Source organism: Oncorhynchus nerka, linkage group LG7, assembly GCF_034236695.1.
Source record: "Oncorhynchus nerka isolate Pitt River linkage group LG7, Oner_Uvic_2.0, whole genome shotgun sequence".
NCBI lineage: Eukaryota > Metazoa > Chordata > Actinopteri > Salmoniformes > Salmonidae > Oncorhynchus > Oncorhynchus nerka.
Window position 1 is genome coordinate 47,671,079 of NC_088402.1, and position 17,840 is coordinate 47,688,918.

At 46.1% G+C, this 17,840-nt stretch overlaps 1 protein-coding gene across 1 annotated transcript in view; it reads left to right on the forward strand.

The window, feature by feature from the left end:
• The window catches only part of LOC115117932 (serine/threonine-protein kinase WNK2-like), a 131,570-nt gene that overhangs the window by 108,912 nt on the left and 4,818 nt on the right, over nucleotides 1–17,840 (forward strand). Inside the window, 14 exon segments of the mRNA XM_065020562.1 lie at nucleotides 1,073–1,235; nucleotides 1,334–1,450; nucleotides 8,033–8,203; nucleotides 10,230–10,281; nucleotides 10,862–10,960; nucleotides 11,277–12,079; nucleotides 12,441–12,492; nucleotides 12,625–12,689; nucleotides 12,924–13,537; nucleotides 13,799–14,022; nucleotides 14,289–14,504; nucleotides 15,204–15,302; nucleotides 16,719–16,763; nucleotides 17,413–17,711. Coding sequence (XP_064876634.1) covers nucleotides 1,073–1,235; nucleotides 1,334–1,450; nucleotides 8,033–8,203; nucleotides 10,230–10,281; nucleotides 10,862–10,960; nucleotides 11,277–12,079; nucleotides 12,441–12,492; nucleotides 12,625–12,689; nucleotides 12,924–13,537; nucleotides 13,799–14,022; nucleotides 14,289–14,504; nucleotides 15,204–15,302; nucleotides 16,719–16,763; nucleotides 17,413–17,711 — 3,019 coding nt within the window.

Consider the following 17,840-nt stretch of genomic DNA (forward strand, 5'->3'; position numbering starts at 1 on the left):
CACAGAGCGGCTCTCAGAACAATTCTATGCGGGTGGGTCGGGTTGCGGAGATGAATCTGCCCTGTTGTCCAGTATCGGGTGGGGCTCGGAATTGATGTGGCAGGCACTGGGCGGGTGCGGCTAAAAAAAACTGACCTGTGCAGGACTCTACCCCGGAGGGTGCATGTTCAAATTGATAGCTAGCTACGTTTGCTATTCGCTCGTATCTGATATCTTAGCACCATGTTTATCTAGCCAGCTAGCTAGCATAGTAGCTAATATAGCTAGCTAGTTAACACCACAGATAAAAGGATTAGTTATTGTTATCTTTGCTAACAGGTAGCTTGCTTATTAGCTAGCTTGCTTATTGCATGCATGTCCGGGCACATTGACACAAGCCTTTATTATTAGTGAATTAGCAAAAACAAATATTTTCAACAGGAGTTCAATTTTGGTCGCTGTGTCAATTAATCCATTTCTTAAAACTGCACCTTTCTGCTAGCTTGCTGCTGCTGATTTTCCCAGTTAGACTTTCCTCAGCATTGTGCAGTGCTCGTGGCTCAGGCGGTGAGTGGCGGCTGGCATAGCAGCTATGTAGCGGGACTATCGGCAAAACCCATAGAGAAGGACCGATAGACTAGAAAAAGCCAATATTGGCCCGATATATCGGCTAGGCCAATTTATGGGTCACTCTCTAGTTTAGGATATACTGTAGGCCTACCAATTTGGCTACTGAACCTACCAAATCTGGATAATGTTTCTTCAACCTAATATAAGTGTTAGAAAGATATGTGTTGTAGTAACAAGACCCTTGTATCATGTTAGGATAAACAATTTCCCATGAGTGTGTGCGGGCCTACATTTATCTTGACTTTGCGCAACCACCTTGTTAAGCTTTTATTTTGATATGCACATACTGTTGTCAATATCAGCCAACCCTTATAATTGAGCATCCGAGAAGTGCATACACTGTTCAAGTGCATTTCAGTTCACCATGTTCAGGCATTCGGGGCTATCTCAAGCCATTGCATTTATAATGAGTTGGACTGTATAGTATGTCTCGTTTACTTTTTTTTCATCTTTCATGAACCAGTGTGAACTCCGACGCCACCTCAGGGAAGGAGATGAGCGATGGTAACGAGGGGACGCACGGATCAGGGAAGGGCGAGGGGAAGGTCCGGAAACACCACCGCCGCTCCACGCGCACCCGCTCACGCCAGGACAAGATCAACAAGCCCAAACTCAGCATGCTCAATGTGAGTACCGCACAACCATTTATAGTAGTCTTAGTAGATCAATCGGCACACATCCATGTCTCTTGACACCTGTTCCTCTCTGGTTTCTGCCTGGACAGGTGTGTTATACAGGGGATAAGATGGTGGAGTGTCAGCTGGAGACACACAACCACAAGATGGTTACCTTCAAGTTCGACCTGGATGGAGACGCACCTGAGGAGATAGCCACTTACATGGTATGGTTAGAGTACAGTCGTGGCCAAAAGTTTTGAGAATGACACAAATATACATTTTCACACAGTTTGCTGCTTCAGTGTCTTTAGATATTTTTGTCAGATGTTACTATGGAATACTGAAATATAATTACAAGCATTTCATAAGTTTCAAATGGTTTTATTGACATTGACATGAAGTTGATGCGAAGAGTCAATATTTAAAGTGTTGACCCTTCTTTTTCAAGACCTCTGCAATCCACCCTGGCATGCTGTCAATTAACTTCTGGGCCACATCCTGACTGATGGCAGCCCATTCTTGCATAATCAATGTTTGGGGTTTGTCAGAATTTGTGTTTTTTTTGTTTGTCCACCCGCCTCTTGAGGATTGACCACAAGTTCTCAATGGGATTAAGGTCTGGGGAGTTTCCTAGTCAGGCTTATTGGGGTAGTATGTGCATGTGGGTATGGTTAAAGTGACTGTGCATATATAATGAACAGAGAATAGCAGTAGCGTAAAAAGAGGGGTTGGCGGGTGGTGGGACACAATGCAGATAGCCCGGGTAGCCAATGTGCGGGAGCACTGGTTGGTCGGGCCAATTGAGGTAGTTTGTACATGAATGTATAGTTAAAGTGACTATGCATATAAGATAAACAGAGAGTAGCAGCAGTGTAAAAGAGGGGTTGGGGGAGGCACACAATGCAAATAGTTGGTTACCTGTTCAGGAGTCTTATGGCTTGGGGGTAAAAACTTTTGAAGCCTTTTTGTCCTAGACTTGGCACTCCGGTACCGCTTGCCATGCGGTAGTAGAGAGAACAGTCTATGACTGGGGTGGCTGGGGTCTTTGACAATTTTCAGGGCCTTCGTATGACACCGCCTGGTGTAGAGGTCCTGGAAGGCAGGCAGCTTGCTTTGATGTACTGGGCCGTACGCACTACCCTCTGAAGTGCCTTGCGGTCGGAGGCCGAGCAATTGCCCTACCAGGCAGTGATGCAATCGGTCAAAATGCTCTCGATTTTGCAGCTGTAGAACTTTTTGAGGATCTCAGAACCCATGCCAAATCTTTTTAGTTTCCTGAGGGGGAATAGGCTTTGTCGTGCCCTCTTCACAACTGTTTTGGTGTGTTTGGACCATTCTAGTTTGTTGTTGATGTGGACACCAAGGAATTTGAAGCTCTCAACCTGCTCCACTACAGCCCCGTCGATGAGAATGGGGACGTGCTCGGTGCTCCTTTTCCTGTAGTCCACAATCATCTCCTTGGTCTTGGTTACGTTGAGGGATAGGTTGTTATTCTGGCACCACCCGGCCAGGTCTCTGACCTCCTCCCTATAGGCTGTCTCGTCGTTGTCGGGGATCAGGCCTATCACTGTTGTGTCGTCAGCAAACTTAATGATGGTGTTGGAGTCGTGCCTGGCCATGCAGTTGTGAGTGAACAGGGAGTACAGGAGGGGACTGAGCACGCACCCCTGGGGAGCTCCAGTGTTGAGGATCAGCGTGGCAGATGTGTTGCTACCTACCCTCACCACCTGGGGGCGGCCTATCAGGAAGTTCAGGATCCAGTTGCAGGGGGAGGTGTTTAGTCCCAGGTTCCTTAGCTTAGTGATAAGCTTTGAGGGTACTATAGTGTTGAATGCTGAGCTGTAGTCAATGAATAGCATCCTCACATAGGTGCTCCTTTTGTCCAAGTGGGAAAGGGCAGTGTGGAGTGCAATAGAGATTGCATCATCTGTGGATCTGTTTGGACGGTATGCAAATTGGTGTGGGTCTAGGGTTTCTGGGATAATGGTGTTGATGTGAGCCATGACCAGCCTTTCAAAGCACTTCATGGCTACGGACGTGAGTGCCACGGGCACAGGGACTATGGTGGTCTGCTTGAGGCATGTTGGTATTGCAGACTCAATCAGGAACATGTTGAAAATGTCAGTGAAGACACCTGCCAGTTGGTCAGCACATGCCCGGAGCACATGCCCTGGTAATATTCACTTACCTTTGATGATCTTCATCAGAATGCACTCCCAGGAATCCCAGTTCCATCATAAATGTTTTGATTTGTTCGATAATGTCCATCAGTTTTGTCCAAATATCTTCTTTTGTTAGGGCGTTTGGTAAACAAATCCAAACGCGTTTTCAGGTCACGTCGGACAAAAAGTTCAAAAAGTTCCGTTACAGCCTGTAGAAACATGCCAACCTAGGTATGGAATCAATCTTTACGATGTTAACATAAAACTTCATTAACCTGTTGCTTCTACTCGGGACGCTTGCGTCCCAACTAGAGCTCTGGAAATGCAAATGCCCAAGCTAAATGCTAATAGTATTAGTTAAAACTCAAAAGTTCATTAAAATACACATGCAGGGTATCGAATTAAAGCTACACTCGTTGTGAATCCAGGCAACCAGTCAGATTTTTAAAATGCTTTTCGGCGAAAGCATGAGAAGCTATTATCTGATAGCATGCAACACCCCAAAAGACCCACAGGGGACGTAAACAAAATAATTAGCATTTCGGCGTTACACAAACCGCACAATAAAATAGAAAACATTCATTACCTTTCACCATCTTCTTTGTTGGCACTCCTAGATGTCCCATAAACACTATTTGGGTCTTTATTTCGATTAAATCGGTCCATATAAAGCCTAGATATCGTTATATGTAGACTGTGTGATAAACAAAAAAAACATCGTTTCAAAACGTAACGTCATTTTTTTAAATTCAAAAAGTCGACGATAAACTTTCACAAAACACTTCGAAATACGTTTGTAATGCAACTTTAGGTATTAGTAAACGTTAATAAGCGATAAAATTCATCAGGAGGCGATGTAAAGATCATTAGCTGTCCGTCTGGAAAAATGTCCGGCTAGAAACTCAACGAAAATATCCGGTCCTAGACCGGAGGAGATACGGTGTCCTGCATGTGTTTGACCAAGAAAAAACTGACAAGACTGACAAAAAAATGACAAGACTCTAGACACCGTGTGGAAGCTGTAGGTACTGCAACCTCAGTCAATTAATTGTGGTTCACCTTTATCAACGGGTTCAAGTATGGGTTCAAGTAGCGCATGGATATATTTTCCCATTTTCAGTGATCAGTTTTTCCTGTGCTTTTCGATGTAAATGCCGTTCTGGTAAAGCCACAGCAGTGATTTAACCAGTTTTTTAAACGTCTGAGTGTTTTCTATCCACACAGACTAAGCAAATGCATATACTATATTCCTGGCATGAGTAGCAGGGCGCTGAAATGTTGCACGATTTTTAACAGAATGTTCAAAAAAGTAGAGGGTCGACTTAAGAGGTTAATGTTCCAACTGGACAATTCCTTTGTCTGTACAAATGAAGTGGAACCTTTCACATGAGCGCGCCAGACCGAGGCTGTGGCACTCTGCCAGACCACTCACTCAAAGATCCCTTATGAGCCTCTCCTTTAGAGCAGAATCCTCAAAACAGGTTCTAAATACTGTTGACATCTAGTGGAAGCCTTGGGAAGTGAAACATAACTAATATCACCCTGTATCTTCAATGGGGGCTGAAACTTCAGATTTCCCACTTCCTGGTTGGATTTTTCTCAGGTTTTCGCCTGCCATATGAGATCTGTTATACTCACAGACATCATTCAAACAGTTTTAGAAACGTCAGAGTGTTTTCTATCCGATACTAATAATAATATGCATATATTAGCATCTGGAACAGAGTAGGAGGCAGTTCACTCTGGGCACTCTATTCATCTAATAGTGAAAATGCTGCCCCCTATCCCAAAAAGGTTAAAGGACTTACTCACGTTGGCTACGGAGAGCGTGATCACACAGTCGTCCGGAACGGCAGATGCTCTCATGCATGCCTGAGTGTTGCTTGCCTCGAAGCGAGCATAGAAGTGAGTTAGCTCGTCTGGTAGTCTCGTGTCATTGGGCAGCTCGCGGCTGTGCTTCCCTTTGTAGTCTGTAATAGTTTGCAAGCCCTGCCACATCTGACGAGCGTCGGAGCCGGTGAGGTATAATTCAATCTTAGCCCTGTATTGACGCTTTGCCTGTTTGATGGTTCGTCGCAGGGCATAGTGGGATTTCTTGTAAGCTTCCAGGTTAGAGTCCCGCATCTTGAAAGCGGCAGCTCTACCCTTTAGCTCAGTGCGAATGTTGCCTGTAATCCATGGCTTCTGGTTGGGGTATGTACTGTCACTGTGAGGACGACGTCCTCAATGCACTTATTGATAAAGCCAGTGACTGATGTGGTGTATTCCTCAATGTCATCGGAAGAATCCCGGAACATGTTCCAGTCTGTGATAGCAAAACAGTCCTGTAGTTTAGCATCTGCTTCATCTGACCATTTTTTGATAGACTAAGTCACTGGTGCTTCCTGCTTTAATTTTTGCTTACCCCTGTGGGGTGTTTGGAGAATATCGTGTGTCCTGCTTGCTGCTGTTGTTGTTGAAAAAAATCTTTGTCTAAGCCGAGGTGAGTGATCGCTGTCATTATATCTAGAAGCTCTTTTCTTCCGTAAGATACGGTTGCAGAAACATTATGTAGAAAATAATTTACAAATATCGCGGGAAAAAAACATAATAGCACAATTGATTAGGAGACCGTAAAACAGCGGCCATCTCCTCCGGCTCCATTTTGTTATTAGGCAAAATTGTGAGTGAGCCCACTGCCTGAAGTACACATAAATGGTCTCAGGATGCTTTACTGTTGGCATGACACAGAACTGATGGTAGCGCTCACCTTGTCTTCTCCGGACAAGCTTTTTTCCGGATGCCCCAAACAATCGGAAAGGGGATTCATCAGAGAAAATGACTTTACCCCAGTCTTCAGCATTCCAATCCTTGTACCTTTTGCAGAATATCAGTCTGTCCCTGATGTTTTTCCTGGAGAGAAGTAGCTTCTTTGCTCCCCTTTTTGAAACCAGGCCATCCTCAAAAAGTCTTCGCCACAGATGCACTCACACCTGCCTGCTGCCATTCCTGAGCAAGCTCTGTACTGGTGGTGCCTCGATCCCGCAGCTGAATCAACTTTAGGAGACGGTCCTGGCGCTTGCTGGACTTTCTTGGGCGCCCTGAAGCCCTCTTCACAACAATTTAACCTCTCTCCTTGAAGTTCTTGATGATCCGATAAATGGTTGATTTAGGTGCAATCTGTGAAGCCCTTTTTGTGCAAAGCAATGATGACGGCACGTGTTTCCTTGCAGGTGAACATGGTTGACAGAGGAAGAACAATGATTCCAAGTACCACCCTCCTTTTGAAGCTTCCAATCTGTTATTCGAACTCAATCAGCATGACAGAGTGATCTCCAGTCTTGTCCGCGTCAACACTCACACCTGTGTTAATGAGAGAATCACTGACATGATGTCAGCTGGTCCTTTTGTGGCAGGGCTGAAATGCAGTTGAAATGTTTTTGGGGATTCAGTTCATTTGCATGGCAAATAGGGACATTGCAATTCATCTGATCACTCTTCATAACATTCTAGAGTATATGCAAATTTCCATCATACAAACTGAGGCAGCAGACTTTGTGAAAATGTATATTTGTGTCATTCTCAAAACTTTTGGCCACGACTGTAGACCCTACTCTAGCACAGAAGCAAGCTGCAGTTTCCATGCCACTAATGGGAGGGGTGGGGGACATTTTTCTTCCCTTCAAACACCTCCAAAGACTTGTCAAAGACTTGTGAAAACCTCCACAACCAAGGGAACCCCCCCACACACTAACTTTGGAAATCTTGAATATCTATCACAATTCTAAACACCTACACAGATGCACACTTAGCAACAAACACCCCAGAAAACCTCTGTTACCCTTTATCCGCCTGCCTCCTAAATTCGGTGTGTGTGCTCTCTATGCCTAGCTCTAAGTGAGGGAGATGCTCTTTGATGTTCCAGGGCACTGAAACTCTGTTCACTGCACTGCAGCAAAAACTCCCCTCTCTCACTAAAAACCTCAGCCCTGTTAATTTTGGACCGATATGCTTTTTTGTACGTGGATTACACATTTAGTTGCAAATCATTTTTTGTTTCATTCCCCCAAAATCTAAATATTTCTCCAAAACTGGTGCCTCTGGCCGTGCTTTGGATAGGCAGGTGTCAAACACCATCACATAGGCCTAGCCCAATTTGATTTCTTATATATTTTACCCCCTTTTTCTCCCCAATTTCCATCTTGTCTCATCTCCATGCATCTCCCCAACAGGCTCGGGAAGCGAAGGTCGAGTCATGCGTCCTCCGACACATGATCAGCCAAGCCGCGCTTCTTAACACCCGCCCGCTTACCCCGGAAGCCAGCGTTCACCTGACAACCGAGGTCAACCTACAGGCGCCCGGCCCGCCACAAGGAGTCGCTAGAACGCGATGAGCCAAGTAAAGCCCCCCAGACAATCCCTTCCCTAACCCGCTGGGCCAATTGTACGCAGCCCTATGGGACTCCCGATCACCGCCAGTTGTGATACAGCTCGGGAATGAACCAGGGTCTGTAGTGACGCCTCTAGCACTGCGATGCAGTGCCTTAGACCGCTGCGCCAAGGCCTAGCACAATTTTTATCGAAGGACAGTCCAGACGGGACTGTTTATTATACATTTTTCAGGGGATTTGACATTGATGGATGGTGTCTATTTTTGTCTGTTAGGTGGAGAATGACTTCATCCTGCTCCTGGAGAAGGAGATGTTTATAGAGCAGTTAAAGGATATTGTGGACAAGGCTGAGGACATGCTGAGTGAGGACACGGAGGGGGAAAGGATTTCTGACCACGTGGGCAGTCCCCAGCAGAGCCACGGAGCAGTCATACTGGGGGGAGAGGTGAGGAGGGATGGAGGGATTTTGAAGTAACAGAGTTATCGGGGAGAGGTGCAGGTGGCCAGTCTCAGATGCATTGTCCAACACTCAAGATTACTTAGTGAGCAGTAGAGGTCGACCGATTATGATTTTTCAACACCGGTTCCGATTATTGGAGGACCAAAAAAAGCCGATACCGATTAATCGAACGATTTTTTAAATATTTTTTTTTTTTTATTAGATTTTTGTTATTTATTTGTAATAATGACAATTACAAAAATACTGAATGAACACTTATTTTAACTTAATATAATACATCAATAAAATCAATTTAGCATCAAATAAATGAAACATGTTCAATTTGGTTTAAATAATGCAAAAACAAAGTGTCGGAGAAGAACGTAAAAGTGCAATATAATATGTACCATGTAAGAAAGCTAACGTTTAAGTTCCTTGCTCAGAACATGAGAAAATATGAAAGCTGGGGGATCCTTTTAACATGAGTATTCAATATTCCCAGGTAAGAAGTTTTAGGTTGTAGTTATTGTAGGACTATTTCCCTCTATACCATTTGTATTTCATTAACCTTTGACAATTGGATGTTCTTATAGGCACTTTAGTATTGCCAGTGTAACAGTATAGCTTCCGTCCCTCTCCTTGCTTCAACCAGGAACACAACGACAACAGCCACCCTCGAAGCAGCGTTACCCATGCAGAGCAAGGGGAACAACCACTCCAAGTCTCAGAGCAAGTGATGTTTGAAACGCTATTAGCGCGCACCCCGCTAACTAGCTAGCCATTTCACATCGGTTACATCAGCCTAATCTCAGGAGTTGACAGGCTTGAAGTCATAAACAGCGCAATGCTTGATGCACAACGAAGAGCTGCTGGCAAAACGCACAAGCCTGATGCTGCCTACCACCGCTCAGTCAGATACTTGTATGCGCAGTCAGATTATGTGCAAAGCAGGACACGCTAGATAAACTAGTAATATCATCAACCATTTTTATAAGACAAGTTTAATGCTAGCTAGCAACTTACCTTGGCTTACTGCATTCGCGTAAAAGGCAGTCTGCCAGCAGCATACCACCCTGCATACCACTGCTGGCTTGCTTCTGAAGCTAAGCAGGGTTGGTCCTGGTCAGTTCCTGGATGGGAGACCAGATGCTGCTGGAAGTGGTGTTGGAGGGCCAGTAGGAGGCCCTCTTTCCTCTGGTCTAAAAAATATCCCAATGTCCCAGGGCAGTGATTGACACTGCCCTGTGTAGGGTGCCGTCTTTCAGATGGGACGTTAAACGGGTGTCCTGACTCTCTGAGGTCATTAAAGATCCCTATCCGTAAGAGTAGGGGTGTTAACCCCGGTGTCCTGGCTAAATTCCCAATCTGGCTCTCAAACCATCACGGTCACCTAATAATCCCCAGTTTACAATTGGCTCATTCATCCCCCTCCTCTCACCTGTAACTATTCCCCAGGTCGTTGCTGCAAATGAGAACGTGTTCTCAGTCAACTTACCTGGTAAAATAACGGATAAATAAATAAAATAAAGTCTCCTTGTGTAGTGCAACGAGAGGCAGATGGTTATAGCGTTGGACCAGTTAACTGTAAGGTTGCAAGATTATATCCCCCGAGCTGACAAGGTGAAAATCTGTCGTTCTGCCCCTGAACGAGGCAGTTAACCCACTGTTCCTAGGCCATCATTGAAAATAAGAATGTGTTCTTAACTGACTTGCCAAGTTAAATAAAGATTAAATAAAGGTGTGTGTAAAAAAAAAAGGGGGGGGTTTTATCGGCCAAATCGGTGTCCAAAAATACCGATTTCCGATTGTTATGAAAACTTGAAATCGGCCCTAATTAATCGGTCAACCTCTAGTGAGCAGGACAGCCACTGCCAAGATAGAAACGTCGTTGCTGATGGGACACTTTTGGCTAACCTAATTTGTCAGCCGGGGCCAACACAGTGACATTGTTGAGAGAACCCTTTCAAGCTTCATTGTCTCCAATTTATACTCTTGAGTGCCAGCCATTTCTAACAATTCTCTCCCTTTTTAGGGTACAAAGACGGCTACACCTAATTCACCACAACTTGTGTACCAGCAGAACGGTAGGGCTTCGCTACCTCCTGGTGTGAAGGTGAAGGCTTTTGCTCTAGCCCAGCTGTAACATCGATACAGAATATTAACTAATCATGGTCTTCAAATTAGTTTTAATGATGCATGTAACAGATAAGTTGGAACAAATGGTCTTGCAGGACCCCTAATATACAATCTTCTCTCCAACCCACTACAGATACATTACATAGTACATTACAGCCTCTCTGTGACTCTGGTGAACCTCAGACACAGCAAATTTCCTGCCTCAGTAGATTTGTATGTGGTCAGGAGTGATGGAGAGGAGGATTAGAGGATGACTGGGTTATATCTCTCTAGCTCTCAATCGCTCTTTCCTTTTACATCTCTGTCCTATCGTCCCTCAGTCCTATATTTGCGTCTCCCCCAATCAATCTCTATATCCCCCATTCTCTTCCTCTAAACATAATTTGATAGAGATGCTCACAAATTCATATACACTATGTGTAGATCATCTGCAATAGAGTGCATGTCTGTCTTTCTCTATAGAGCTATCTTACTGTTGCTACTAGATCTGTATCTATGAGCGTTTTTCTTTGTCTGTGTCCTTGGCAGTCCTCCACACCGGGAAGCGCTGGTTCATCATCTGCCCCGTGGCCGAGACGCCCACGCCAGACAGAGAGAGGACTTCATCAGACACCTCTACAACCAAGGGTGCACACACACACCATCCATACACACACGTACACACAATCAAACGTACGTACACACACGCACACAGCAGAGTGGGTGAATAAAGCTGTGTATTAGTGTCTGTGTGTGTCTGAGCTAATGTGTGTGTTGTATGTGTGCGTAAGGGTCAGTTATGTAATGCAAGCGCTGCAGTGGCTGTGGTGAAAGGTAGGCTTTGCACTCCAACTGACAGAGCTCTGATTGGGGAAGACAAGTGATGATGCAACACACCAACAGGACATCCATCTCCTTGACTCCAGTCTTTAACTGCTTCTCTTCTCACCTCTCTCCCCTACAGAGGCTCCTGTCACATCATTGTCTAGGTCCAGTTGCAGTACTACTCCGCCAGTGTCTGCCCCAACTCCTGTTCTTGCCCTGACCACCACACCCCCTACTCCAGGCCCCTCTGCACCTCAAAGCTCTGCCCAGTCTCAGGACACCAACGTAGGCAAGGCCAGAGTTCAGCAGCCCCAGGCCTCTGGAACCAAACCCTCCAGCACCAGTGCTACGACTGCTGCCATGGGCCGCCACGACTCTCTTTCAGGCAGCGAACCCTGCATCTCCATGGTAACAGACATCCCATGCTGCCCCATCGTCCCACCTGTGTCCCTGGATGTGAATGGGGCGGGACATAAAGGGGTGAGTGGCACTTCCTCATGTCTACCCAATCAGGAGGCCAGCCTGTCAGGAGACCCGCCCCCTCCCCTGGACTCCCACCAGCCAGTGGTCCTGCAGCAGCCCTATGCAATGCCAAGCATGGTGGGTGGAGGAGGTGGAGCCAGAACACCATCACAGCCCCAGAGTCCCGCCCACCAGGCGTCCCAGCAGCAGGATGGACCTGGGGGGTCTGGGAGTGGAGGTGGTTGCGGCCTGGGGGAGTCTGATGGAGAGGGCCCGCCCAGGGTGGAGTTTGTGGACCGTACCATCAAGACTCTGGATGAGAAGCTGAGGAACCTGCTGTACCAGGAGTATGCCCAATCTGCTCCCTCCAGCACCGCCTCCGACCTACAGGGCTCCAACACAGAGGGGATCAGCTCTCCCCCTGTCTCTGACTGCCAGACCACCTCTGGGGGGGGGCTCTCCAGGAAGGGAGCGGTGCTGGTAAAGATGCACTGTGTGTCTGTGTCCACCAGATATTCGGATTGGGGCAGCAGCAGCGTTTTATCTGATGGAGGGGTGTGTGTTTGTGTGAATCCTTGGTGTAATATTGATTCAGCGATTGAATGTAATCACTGGCCTTTAGTGTGACTGATACTGCATTTAGCAGAGGAAGTAGAGCTCAGGGTTGCTGGCCAGATAGTCCATTATACACTGCACCCCTGGCAGTTTGATCTCTGATGTGGGTTGAGTGGTGTGTGTGTGTGGGCGCCGATATGTTTAGACAAAGCAGGCGTCAATAGAAGGATAATGGCTAGACTGATTCACAAGTTTTTTTCATTCAATATTTATTTCTAATTTTCAGCCTCAGATTCCTGAGCGTACTGATAGTTTGGGTACACTGAGTGACTCTGCAGGTAAATTACATCACAAACACAATTTTATATGCTATATTATGTATTGTGTAGTATTCATTTGTACTATTTAGGATAAACCCCCAAAGTGATTCCTACTTTTTAAATGTTGACTTTGAATTGTATTTTGTTAAGGATTGTTGAACAGGAGAGACTTTGTGGGCAGTTCCAGTTCCTATGTCTCCAAGAGCCGCTTTCAGGTAACCATCTACTTTAATCCCTCTCACTTAAACAAACACAAACATTCTGAATACGAACTCTCTTCAATAAACTACATTTGACTTTGATTAAAGTGAACACGTTTTATGTAACTGTTTGTCCTCAAGATTTAGATCTATTAAATCAGTTAATTGAGAATTATTCAGTTTACTCTCTAGTTTTTTTATTTTATATAGTTTATTCAGATTCTATTTGATCACTATGTCCTTCTCCAGATCATCCCCACTCCTCCGGACGTCATCCGTCGTTTAGAGAAGGGCAGAAGTCGCAGTGGTTCGGGGGGCTCTCGCGCCGCAGCCGAGGGGGGCAGCCCACGAGACCAGGGGTGTATGGTCGTGGGTAGGTTCTCAGTGATGACCGCTGAAGAGGGTGCGGAAAACGCCCCCAAACCCCCCTGTAGTAACCGCTACTCAGCCCCTCCAGACTTGGACCAGGACACCACCGCCTCTAGCCCCATCGCCACCCCCAGCCTGCTCCCACGTGCCCACACTGCTGACGCTGCCACCAACCACTCCTTTCACTTCGACTCTGACTCGGGGGAGGAGGACACCAGCAGTTTAGCCCCTCCCCTTGCCCACCACAAGCCTCCGGCTCATGCCCTCCCGGAACACAGCGGAAGTGACCTCATGAAGAGGGCGGTGGCCTTCCTGCGCCGCACTGGCCGCAGCAGTGTGCAGAGCTCTGATTCGCCGAGCCGGCAATCCGTGGTAGCGAATGGCCACACCGTCCTGCCGCCTGGACCCGGCCATGTATCATACGTCAGCAGTGACAACGACTCTGAGTTTGAGGATGCGGACATGAGGAAGGAGCTGCAGAGGCTGAGGGAGAAGTATGTATACACATATGCATTCATAGTCGTACACACACAAAGGGTCTAAGTCAACCCATTGATATATAGCAAACTATTAACCATTGTAACCTTCATAGCCCTGGATAGGTGTGTATCCCATTAAACACTGTTAGTTAGTGAACTTTTAAAATTGTACGAGACAATATAAATGACAGTTCCTGTCCCGGTTAAAGAGAGAAATGGAATACATTGTAGTATGCAGATTTTCCCTTTCTCAATCTCTCTCTTTTTTCTCCTCAGACACATGAAGGAGATCTCTGAGCTGCAGGCGTTCCAGAGGAGTGAGATAGAGCGTCTGTATAAAGAGCTGGGGAAAGCCCTGCCGCCTGGTGTAGGCCTGTTGCACGCTGCTCCCCCTAGTGGCCGCAGACGCAAGGTCAGCAAACACAAGCTGAAGGCAGGCAAGTTGCTCAACCCCATGGTGCAGCAGCTGAAAAACAACCTGAATACCACCACCACCACCGGTGAGGGGAAATGTGTCAGAGTGGTGAGAAGAGGGTAGAGGGGTGTGTGGTGGATAGAGTGAAAGGTGGGGTGAGGAGGAAAAGAGTGACATGTCTCTGTGAGAGAGGGAGGGAATGGAAGAGAGAAAGGGGTTTGTGAGCTGTCCTGAGAAAGGGGAACTGAGTGAGGAAGATTGGGAGGATTGGAAATGTGGTAATAACAAGAAATGAATCACCAATTCACCCTAAAGCTGCTTCTGTGGCTTATCCAGTATTTCTCTCTGAAGGTGAGAGCGCACCGAGCTCATCTGGCTCTCCAGCTAAGAGCTCCATTGTGTCTGACGGCTCGGCCCGCTCCAGTGGCAGCAGCAGTACCAGTGGCACTCAGCCCGGCAAGGCCCCAGAGCCTGTCCAGACCCAGCAGCCCTGCTCTCTCAAGGGCTCGTTCTCTTCTGACAACATCTACGGTGGAGGCATGGCCACACACGTAGGCCCAGGGCAAGGTACCTGCACGCACATGCATGTAGGACAAGTACACACAGTACACGTCCACAGTGAGGAGTACCACACACATTTGGTGCTTAGTAAGCTTCAAACACACACATAGGATTCACGCAATATACCAAATGCAAATACACCCAAACACCCATTTGTACTGAGGAACAACCAACAACTCAGCTTAATCTGCTGTAGAATTCTAAACTCTCTAATATTCAAAGTTGTGTCTAAACCGGAGGTCTCATTAGTCTCATAAGGGGATGTGGAAACTGGCACATTGAAAAAAAAGTCATGATTGTCAGTCTATCGAAAGCTCATGTTTTTAGGCAAACATATAAAAGGGGGTGCCCCTCATCACACATTTTTCTTCCAAAATACCGCCACGATACTGCATGACTTCTGAGGTGTCAATGGAAGCTGTCTTCAAGCACTGGTCACAGATCAGTTTAACAGTCCTCATGGTGAAGGTCAGGATGAATTCGGGAAAGTAACCTGATCTTAGACCAGTGCATAGTGATAACTTGTCCATTTAGTGAATGTGAGGGCTGTCTCCTGGTGTTGGTTTAGCCCATGTGACTGTACCCTATACTGGTGCTGCGGCTGTTAATGGTGGGGGGGTTCTCATCCCAAGTCTCTGTGCACTTTTACAGAAGTATTTCTCTCTTTGTTTCTTCTCTTCTTCCCTCTTATATTAATTTTTACAGGCTGGACGGTATACCACCAAACGTCAGAGAGAGTGACCTATAAATCTAGTAGCAAACCACGTGCTAGATTCCTCAGTGGACCCGTGTCTCTGTCCATCTGTTTGTATTTGTTATTTTCTACTTTTCTCACTCATCTCATCCCTCTCTCTTTTCTTTATTTCACTTCTAACGACCAGACTGTTTTTTTTGTGTTTTAGATAGTGGATCCTCCCCTCCTCCCCCTCCGTGTCCCCCAACACAAGCATATGTCAGCTTTTTTGTATGTCCTCGTAGCTTTCTCCCCCTCAGCCCTAAGTTGTTCTGGGTTTAGACATCCCTCCATGCCAACGCTTTGTGCACTGCTTCTGGCTTTAAACAAATTCCAAAAGCATAGTGTATGTCATAAAGCTCGTCTTCTCCAAAGATTGGCTATGCTAGACCCGAAACCTGAGCGAGTGTGTTTGTCCGCCAAAGCTTTTGTATCCTATGTGTGTTTTAATTTACTCACTTCCTTAATTGTGAGGCGCTTCAGCTCAAGTCTACAACCCCTCTGTATACCAAGACTAAAGCCAGCTCTCCCCTGATAGCCCCGCCAGGTTCCATAGAGGCTTGCTGTGGTAGAGCAGAGGTGCCTCTTTCTCAGTCTCTCATGTTTGGACTGGGAGGACGTGCATGGTGCAGACGGGGGGGGCACTGTTGGAGACTGGCTCCTGCAAAAAGGCTGTATCATCAATACGATCTACTTCTGTCTACTCCTTCTCCTGCATGTCTTGATATGCGCTGACTCTGATGTGCTCAGGCTATAGTATCTCTGTGCTCTTCGGTTCAGATTTTTGGGGTTCCTTTATTATGTTTCACAGGTATTCTTGTACTTACTGGTAGTTGAACTGTTCTATGTTTAGAAATGAGCTTCAGGGATCTCGTTACTCTACTACTTACAGCATGGATCATTCACTAATTTGTGTGTCTACTCATTTAAAAGGATTATATGCAAAAAGTAAAACTTACTTTCAATATTGCCATCCATTGTAACATTTAACATACCATGTACAAACTGAAGTAAAAGGAGCCTGAAGTATTGAAAGTATTACTGAAACAATTACTTATTGCAAGTACGTTTTTAAAGGAACGTTCTAGACATGAAAATAGGACATGACAGGGTTACTAGGACCATATAATAGGAAGGTCTGAGTGACCTATGACAGTGTTGACATGCCCCACCTTACTGTGGTCTTCACCAAACCCCCTGTACTGGACTGTGGACCAGCATACCCAAGGCCTTGGCTTCTCTTTGTTTTCTAGGCCTCAAACATTTTCTTTTCTTTTGGAGTGACAGCACAATTTAAAAGAGTCTTTCCCCCACTCCCATTACTTCTCACTGATTTTAAAACCCCCTTCTCCTCCTCTCCTTTTTTCCTCTGGTCTCTCTCCCTAACTGATTTGATAGCTGTGTGTGGCTTTTCAGCAGCTTGTCCACAGACCTGCAGTGTGTCCCGGCCTAACTGTTTCTGTCTGTGCTGTTTTACCTTCTTATAGGGTCCACACTGAAACGACTATGTCTAGGCAAAGAGCGCAGTAGTAGTAACTATCTTATTTACTTTCTTCTTTCTCTGTCTACTTCGCTCTCTTTTTCTCTCTGTTGGCATGAGCAGCCTTGGTTTATATTCACGTGTTGAGTTTGGCAGTCTGAAAAAAACATGCCAGGTGTTGTTGGATAGGTGTTGTTTGGGCTCTGTTGCACGAGGAGTGTCACCTTCATTAATTTATTTTATTAGGTTTTTTTGGTAGTGCATGGCGGTGTTTGTCCTAAATGTCTGAGTGCTGAATAATGTGACGTGTGGTTGTTTGTATTAGCATTAATGGTTTCTGTTTGTCTTACTGTGGTGGTGGAAGGGGGTTGGTTGGTTGGGTTGTTGTGATTCAACCATGCTGTAATCCTTTGGCTGCTAGGTTTGAGAACCTACACATTTGCTGACCAGTTGAATGAGATCACATGTCAAATACACATTTTTGTCAGCTGATCTTTCTCCACAAAACAATTACCACTCAAAGTGACATTTTAAGGTCCACTTTTAGTTGATCTGTTTTATATTTGAATAAATATGCAGGCTCTATAGAGGCTGATGGTGGTTGAAGTGCCATAGATAACTGTGAAAGGCCTAACCGCAGCCAATCGATTCCATCGGAAGGGTTTAACTGGGCAGAGTTTACAAATCTTTCTGTGTTCTAGGGTCTTCTCACGGCGCCAGTGCGACTCAGACGGCATCCAATCAGCAACAGCCAGAAGCTGTCCCCAATCCTTTGCCATCTCCTCAACCAATGACAGTGCTAGCTCAGGCCCAGACAAACAACAGCAACAACAAGAAACCAGGTACTTTCACGGACGACCTGCACAAGCTGGTAGATGATTGGACGAAGGAGACGCTGGCGGCCACACAGCCGCGGCCCTCTCTGAACCAGATAAAACAGCAGAGACGCATGCAGGACCTGGAGGGTCTAGCCGCGCCCCTGGGAGGAGCCACGCAGGAGGTAACTGGCACAGAGAAACACATCAAAAGTCTAAAGACTATCACCAGTCTGAAACACTTTTGGGAGTTGCATCCCTTCTCGCTCTCTTTACCTGATCATGTGAAAATCAGTTGACAGAAGTCCGTGTAA